The sequence below is a fragment of the Danio aesculapii genome, chromosome 23, assembly GCF_903798145.1.
Source record: "Danio aesculapii chromosome 23, fDanAes4.1, whole genome shotgun sequence".
Taxonomy (NCBI): Eukaryota; Metazoa; Chordata; class Actinopteri; order Cypriniformes; family Danionidae; genus Danio; species Danio aesculapii.
The window spans coordinates 48,943,103-48,951,529 of NC_079457.1; the positions used below are offsets into that span (position 1 = coordinate 48,943,103).

Below are 8,427 nucleotides of genomic sequence, written 5' to 3' on the forward strand. Positions count from 1 at the left end.
GTTATTCTAATAGTGTACAACCACCATATGTTAGAGCTAGACTAGTTTAAACAGCTTAAAATCATCCACAAATCAAACTCAGCACAGTGTTTATGTAATTTCATTGATTTGATTATACTGCCATCGTGTGGACACTGACTACAAACAAGACTACAGCGAGTGAAATATCTTCGCTTATTCTAATAAGGACGTTTATTTGGAGAGAATGTTAAATAATTATATAACAATTCTTCATGATGATTTAAGTAGAATAGGTTAAGTAAAACGATTTATGTTCATAACAACTCAAAAGCGCTCCAGTAATGGTAAGCCACTGCCCTCCACTGCTTCAGCCAATGAAAAGTTGCTGACACAAACTTTCGTCAATCATGGGATTTGTAGTTCCGGGCGTCACAAGTCTGTATTCGCCGCAGTCAAACAGCCCTCCTAATGAACTACAAAACGAAACTGGCGGTCTACTGGAGCGCACGGAGAACTGACAGCTTGACATCACGGTGGCTGGCACTTCGTGCGTCTGAAAGTACGGCTCTAATCTGACGTATTATTTTCCACCTGGGAGAGGACGAAAGTTGACAACTTTGGAAATGCAGTCGGAATCGGGGATCGTGCCCGACTTTGAAGTCGGAGAGGATTTTCACGAAGAACCGAAAACGTATTACGAGCTGAAGAGTCAGCCGCTGCAAAACAGGTCAGTGAATGGAGCGTTTGACAGCTCTCAATGCCATTAAAAGTGCTGTGTGCGCTCTTGGATACCGTCTGTGCGGTTTGTTTATTAGTTGTGCTGCTATTTTAGCCTTTTGGAGTCATCTGCACTCACTTTATCCAGCCTACACGAGACGCGGAGGTTTATTAATAACGGCCGCTCGTGTTATTGACGGTTATTATAATAGACGCGTTCCGGTTGCGTCGCGTTTCGTGCAGTTTGTATGCGTGTTACAGTAGACAACGCCTTAGGATATGTATATTCCTCAAATATTTACTCACGAATCCCGTGTCTGTATGAAGATCTCGCTGATGAAACTGTTGTGAACTTTTCTAGTACTTTCATAGCGCAATTCAGAAGTTCCAGCTGAGTTATGATGAATAGATTGAGGTTGTCGCACTTTTTATTGCACTGAATATTTTAGGGTGGTCAGATTATTATGCATGAACACATTTCGACGTATTGTATCATTTAAAGCAATGCAACGATTATAGAATTTGTTGGTAGGATCATAGTCTGAAAATTAATCGCGATTATTATGCACCCATTCATTTTACAACACTATTTATTTATTTAAACAACCCCACGAGAAGTCCTTATGTTTTAAAGTGCTCAGTAACCAAATAATACAGCACAAAATAATAGTAAAAACAATCAAAGGTCAATTGATTTCTTTTGAATTAAAGAAACATGGGTTTTTGACCTACAAGTAAATATAAGTATTACTGTAACCCTGAAAATAAATAACAATCAAATTCAAAATAGACAAAGACAGTTATTTATTTTATTTGATAGTTATTTCTCTGTTTTGATAGCTGTCTGAAAGGCTCTTGTGATCAGCTATATTACATCATTGTTCTGTATTTTCATTTTCTGCATTTTTTCGACTTCAGGCTTTTGACTTCAGCAGAATAATCTGCCTCATGAAAAATACAGTATAGTCAAAGGAAATAAGGTCCAGGTCTCTAGATTTGAATATTAGCTAGCTAAATAATTCTACTATTGGAACAAATCAAGAAGTCAAAGGCGCAGTTTAATCCCTGACACACTGCACTGACACACTGCAGAACATACTCTCTTCTCATTCATTTTAAAGTACGCTAAGGATTTTTTCTTTTGACTTCCCTGCCAAAATTTTCACTTTCCAACCAAAAAAGAGAGAAAAGTTAATAGCTATTTGTTAGCCACACATTTTAAATAATGTGTCAAAAATAACATCTGTGAAGCTAGAATTTAAATATTTACAAAATCTTAATAAATGTACGAGCAAAATTCAAAGTGTTATGCAAACAAAAAGAGTAGCATGGGAAATCTGCAGGTATTTTACCACAGTTCTAAATTATTTAACAAAAAGTCAAACCGATGGCAAGCTGTGCAAAACATCACTTCATTTGTTTTCCTCGTGTTGTACCCACGTAAATGTCTGCTTCCAAGATAGGCTTGTGCCGGTATTCGGTAATGCGATAAATCACGGTAATGAATATGCACGATATTGTTATCGCGGGCACTTCAAAATACCGTGAAAAATAATAGATCCGAATTTATATTCTTAGAACGCGCCTTAGCTTATTTTCCATCAACCGCTTGAAGAAACACTGCGTATATGCTGCGCAGAACTGATGCGCACTCTGATGTAAACAATCCCCGCATGTAGAAGCACTGTGTGCACACAGCGCGCACCGCCGCTGCCACCGCACTATAATCCTCACACGAAGAAGAAGCATGGTGGAAGGAGGAACGCTGCCGACAATTTATCCCCCTTCAAAAAGGGTAAAGTCAGAGGTTTGGAAATGTTTTGGGTTCTAAAAAAATGCAGAGGGATTGCTGATCGAAGACGGTTTCCCTTTGCACATTCACTTTGATATAATTGCTCAAGTTCACTTTTATATTGTGTATTGTTTTATTTATATTTATTTGTATTTAAATGTTTGAAGAACTTTTAGTTAATTAAAAAGTTATTAAAGTTACTAAGTTGACGAAACTGAAGTTTTTTGTGTTTTTTTACCTGTTTCTCTAGTAAAATTACAATATCGTGATAATACCGTATACCGTGATAAAAGCTCAATCAATTAATCGCAGCATGAAAATGTGATACCGGCACATGCCTATTCCAAGACATTTGAAACAGACGTCTTCTTTTAGCCTCATAATTTGATGTTGCCGCCATGTTGCCGTGTCTTCACTGTACTGGTTGTCACAACATTCAATCAGGTAAGAGGAACCGAAAAAGCAATATGCTGTTTACAAAGAGAGGGTAGCATTTAAAGCAGGGGTCACCAAACTTGTTCCTGGAGGGCCGGTGTCCTGCAGATTTTAGCTCCAACCCTAATCAAACACACCTGAACAAGCTAATCAAGGTCTTGCTAGGTGTACTTGAAACATCCAGGCAGGTGTGTTGAGGCAAGCTGGAGCTAAACCCTGCAGGGACACCGGCCCTCCAGGACCAAGATTGGTGACCCCTGATTTAAAGGCTTGCAAGCACAAACTGTATCTTGATTGTATTTGCATGTAAAATAAAACTTTAGTGACGAGCAGGGGCGGACTTAGTGATTTGGGGGCCCTAAGCAATTCCAGGGATGGGGCCCTAGCATTTAAAAAAAATAAGCTTCATGTAAAAAAAAAAAAAATATATATATATATATATAAATATACAAATATATATATATATATATATATATATATATATACATAAATTAAAAAAATAAAGTACAGCAGAGGGTGTCCACACTCGGTCCTGCAGATTTTAGCTCCAGCTTGTCTCATCACACCTGCACAGATGTTTCTAGAAAGCCTAGTAAGAGCTTGATTAGCTAGCCCAGGTGTGTCTGATTGGGGTTGGATCTAAACTTTCCAGGACACCGACCCTCCAGGAAGACCAAGTTTGGGCACCCTGATGTTGTCACAGGTAAGAGGAACCGAAAAAGCAATATGCTGTTTACGAAGAGAGGGTAGCATTTAAAGGCTTACAAGCACAAACTGTTTCTCGATTGTATTTGCATGCAATTGACAAATAGTCGCCGGCAAATTAAACTTTAGTGACAAGCAGGGGCGGACTTAGTGATTTGGGGGCCCTAAGCAATTCCAAGGATGGGGCCCTAGCATTTAAAAAAAATAAACTTCACGTAATTTAAAAAAAAATAAAGAAATAAATATATATATATATATATATACATAAATAAAAAAACTAATTCACAAACTATGTACAGCAGAGGGTGTCCACACTCGGTCCTGCAGATTTGAGCTCCAGCTTGTCTCATCACACCTGCACAGATGTTTCTAGAAAGCCTAGTAAGAGCTTGATTAGCTAGCCCAGGTGTGTCTGATTGGGGTTGGATCTAAACTTTGCAGGACACCGTCACAGTTTGGGCACCCTGATGTACACTTAATTAGCCATTTTGTGTTTAGATTTTAATTGTGATAATAATTAAAAAACATTCAAACTAATTTAATTCGAGGAAATAATAAACGGTGCATTTAAATTATTACATTTAAAACAAAGGAGAAGCAGATGGGTTTGACTGTAAATAGCTTACGCTCGCGGTGCCGAAACATTTTCTGTCGATATGCAGAGGAACGATCTGCTCTCAATGCTGCAAGTGTGAGAGATGGCTGTGTGGCATTGTGCCACCTTCGAGTGCTCTGAGGTGGGGGACGGCATCACCCTCAGCTCGTTGCGAAGAGAAACAGCCACAGAACAAACCACTGTTTTGCCAATTATTATTAGTATTTTAGATACAGCGAGGGGTGCAAAGGGGTGAAATATTTCTGGTAAATTTCGTCTAAACTTTTTCTCGGGAATTTTGCAAATATTCAAACTTCGACATTTAAATTACTTCAATATTTAGAGGAATTTAGATAAAGGATCTGTACAAACTTAGCTATAAACATTTTGTTCATAAGCTGATATACACACAAATAATACATATTAAGAATGACATCTGTGTCTGATTTAGTTGTAAGCGGAACTTAAATTCTTTCATTGAGCAACACAACAGCATAAGTGTTGAGTGGATGAAAACACACTCCTTGCACAACATTCCTCACCCACTCCTTCCCCAAATTAAACCAATCTTGCTTGAATTGATTTAGGATTTGGGTTCAAATGCTGAAATGTGGCTTCAATATTCACCTTGAAAATGGGGAGGAATTCCCTCTTAACTGACTTGAAGTGCATTAAATCTGTTTTGTTGGCCAGTATAACGCAGTAAGATTTTATTAGTACCCTGTCATATAGGCTAACCTTCAATTGACCAAATTCACAGTTTATTTCCATTAATTCCCATGGAAAGTTTCCAGCCTTGAATCTCTAATTTTCAACTCTAAACACAGCTTGAATCATATGATGTACTTTCATGAAACTTTCATTTCTGCATGCTCAAAGGATCTGTAAAGTTATTTCATCTGTTTTCTGGTCTCTGAAATGTTTCATTTCTATCCCAGACGTGGCTGCAGGTGATGAGTTTGTGTCTCCGTCAGCAGTAAAGTCTGTTTCTGCACAAAAGCTTCATTGGCAGATGGAGAGATCTTAATTTAGACGAGGCAGAAACAGCTCCGGCCGCCATGAGGTGAAAATTAACAACACGAATTTAGAAGCGCAGGCTAATACCTCAGACGATGGGGGGGGATTTTAGGAACTATTTCGGTTTGTTGCTAAAATATTGAGCGTAATCACAGGGGTGTTAATTCACTACCAGATTCAGAATATTACACTGAAATGCATTTGTTTCTGTCGTTGGGGATATAATATGCAAATATCTCTTTTTATAAGCGGTTTAAACACAGTTGTGTGTGAATATATCCGGCTTCTAATGGTCAAAATGTATTAATTCAAATGTTTATAATCAGACTTGATGTAAACAGTCTTGATTTGCATTGACATTGATTGTACGTGTCATCAGAGGGGGAAAGCCCCGCCCACTAATGCCCATCTCTTCATCTCATTAGCATAAACAGCAGCCCTGAGTGAGAAGCAGCCGTCTGTCCATTAGCCATTAGAGTGTTTGAGCTGCTGAAGATAATGTCAGCATAGACTAAGAGGATTATAGATGTGGATTATGAACAGAGGAGTCTCCATAAACTAGCACACTTCTTTCACATTTGACCTTTTTCCACACAGATAATGTTTTCAATCTGTCACTATGGTGACACACAGGCATTTGTAGCTCCACCCCCTTCTGAAAAGAGCACAATCTCATTTGCATTTAAAGCGACAGTCACCAAAACACCACAATTAGGATCAAAGTCTAAAAGGGTTTCATTCATTCATTCATTTTCCTTCAGCTTAGTCCCTTATTTATCTGAGGTCGCCACAGTGGAATGAACCACCAACTATTCTGGCATTTGTTTTAAACAGCGAAGGCCCTTCCAAGCCACAACCCAGTACTGGGAAACACCCATACACACTCATTCAGACACACACTCATACACTACGGCCAGTTTAGTTGATCAATTCCCCTATAGCGCATGTGTTTGGACTGTGGGGGAAACCGGAGCACCCGGAGGAAACCCACACCAACACGGGGAGAACATGCAAACTCCACACAGAAACGCCAACTGGCCTAGCCGAGACTCAAACTAGTGACCTTCCTGCTGTGAGGCGATATTTACTTTATTTCTTTAAAAATTTCATGTTAAATATCAACAAAATTAGTTAGAACTAATGAAGCCAGAGAACGCTCATGCTCATATAAGGACAGTAGCGGAAGATGATTGTGTTCGTTGACGGTTGATTGGTTGCATAATACTAGATAAGGATGTGCAAGGTGGCTTGATTAAGATGTTTTTGTCTATTACAAGGCCACTGTGGTTTTGGGAGTTTGACGCCAGAATGCTGCAGTGTATTTTTAGGTGGTCATCAGCGCAACTCCTTAGTCAGATCTCTTGAGTTCCTGTTTTCTTTTTAGTTTTTTGACCCTCCCAATTTTCCCCAAAAAGATTGAGGCGCGATTCTTCAAACGTGCGTTTATAATAATATAATAATAATAATAATTATTATTATTATTATAATAATATTAATAATAATAATAATAATAATAATAATAATATTAATAATAATAGTAACATTAATGACTTTCTTGATAATCAAATCATATATATATATATATATAGCGCATGTGTTTGGACTGTGGGGGAAACCGGAGCACCCGGAGGAAACCCACGCCAACACGGGGAGAACATGCAAACTCCACACAGAAATGCCAACAAAGGATTCTTGATAATCAAATCATCATATAATATGTTTCAGGAAAATCTGGAAAGATGCAATGGTAAATATTTTTATTAACACTATTGATAATAATAATAATAATAATGATAATAATAATAAAACTACATGTCTTTTGATGAATAAATCATGATATTAAAATGCTTTCTGATGGTTCATCAGACATTGACAGATGGAGTTATGATACAGAAATTTTAGAGCTGAATAACAGTAATAAATTGCATAATAACTGCAGCCTTTCTGATCTCTTTATTTATATACGTGTAGAGGCTTTTTGTTTCCTATATTTTTCCAGTAGTGCTTCATTTGAAACCTTAGTAAGCAGAAATGCCGTAAAACAGTCTGAAACTGCTGAGTCAGTGTAAGGTGAAACATTTTCCACATAAAAAACAGGAAGTGGACAGATAGTTCATGTCTACAAGATACAGTAATCGTGACCACCAGCTAGTGTTATATTAGCAGCATTTAAAGGGCTCTTTAAGTTTGTGTGTCTTCTGTGACGTTTCAGCTCAGAATACCCTGAGATCATTGATTATACCCCTCTGAAAATGTCATTTATTTGGTCAGATGTAAGTGTAGCTGTTTTTGTATCCTGTGCCTTTAAATGCAAATGAGCTGGTTCTCAAATGATGTGTAGCCATATCAGTTTGAGCCTGAATCAGACAGAAAATGACACAGAGGACAGAGCTGGACCTCACGCCTGCTCTCTAAAATAAAACCTGACATATAACTTGTGTTTATTTCACTCCAGTATGACTGTGGGCACTCTATACCTTCACACACTTCTGTCCAAACAGCTTACAAACGTTTTCATCATAGGTGCCCTTTAACGCATAATTTTTGAGAGTGCAAATCACACTCACTTCAGAAGATGTGCATGACAGTCGCAGATTTCACGTTTTGCAGTCTAAATTTGATGAATTGCCTAGTCCAGTGGTGCTCAACCCTGTTCCTGGAGATCAACCTTCCTGCAAAGTTCAGCTCCAACCCTGATCAAACACACCTGAACTAATTAATTAGGACCTGAACAGCACTTGATAATTACAGGCAGGTGTGTTTGATATGGGGTGCAACTGAAATCTGCAGGATTTCACCAGCCTGCCTGGTGAAAGGGGTGGTTCTGTTTTCTCCAATAGTGGACCTTTTTTCAGTTATATGCCTCAGTTTCTATTTAACTATGAGATTTAAATACTGCATTTTAGTGACATTTCTTTGCTGGATCAGCTAGTCAGATGTCATCATAACCACACTTTTTGATGTACTAAAAATATTTCCTAAAAATTGCAATTAAAATAATTAAAACAAGACAAATTTTTAAAATACAAAATCATTATATCAAATATCATCAGGAAAAATAGCAATCTGTTAAAGTTTTAGTAAAAACTGTAGCCTACTGTCATTTATTAGACAAAAAACAAACTGGCCAGCACACTCAACTGTCCTCAGTCACAATTTGGCCATTTCAATAAAAAAATAATAATTAAGACATAATAATAATAAT

The 8,427-nt window shown here is 37.8% G+C and overlaps 1 protein-coding gene across 1 annotated transcript in view; it reads left to right on the forward strand.

The window, feature by feature from the left end:
* The first annotated feature begins 458 nt into the window (after positions 1-458).
* mitfb (melanocyte inducing transcription factor b) overlaps positions 459-8,427 on the forward strand; it is a 74,605-nt gene continuing 66,636 nt past the window's right edge. Inside the window, exon 1 of the mRNA XM_056449657.1 lies at positions 459-688. Coding sequence (XP_056305632.1) covers positions 585-688 — 104 coding nt within the window. The 5' untranslated portion in view covers positions 459-584. The remainder of the gene's footprint in view (positions 689-8,427) is intronic.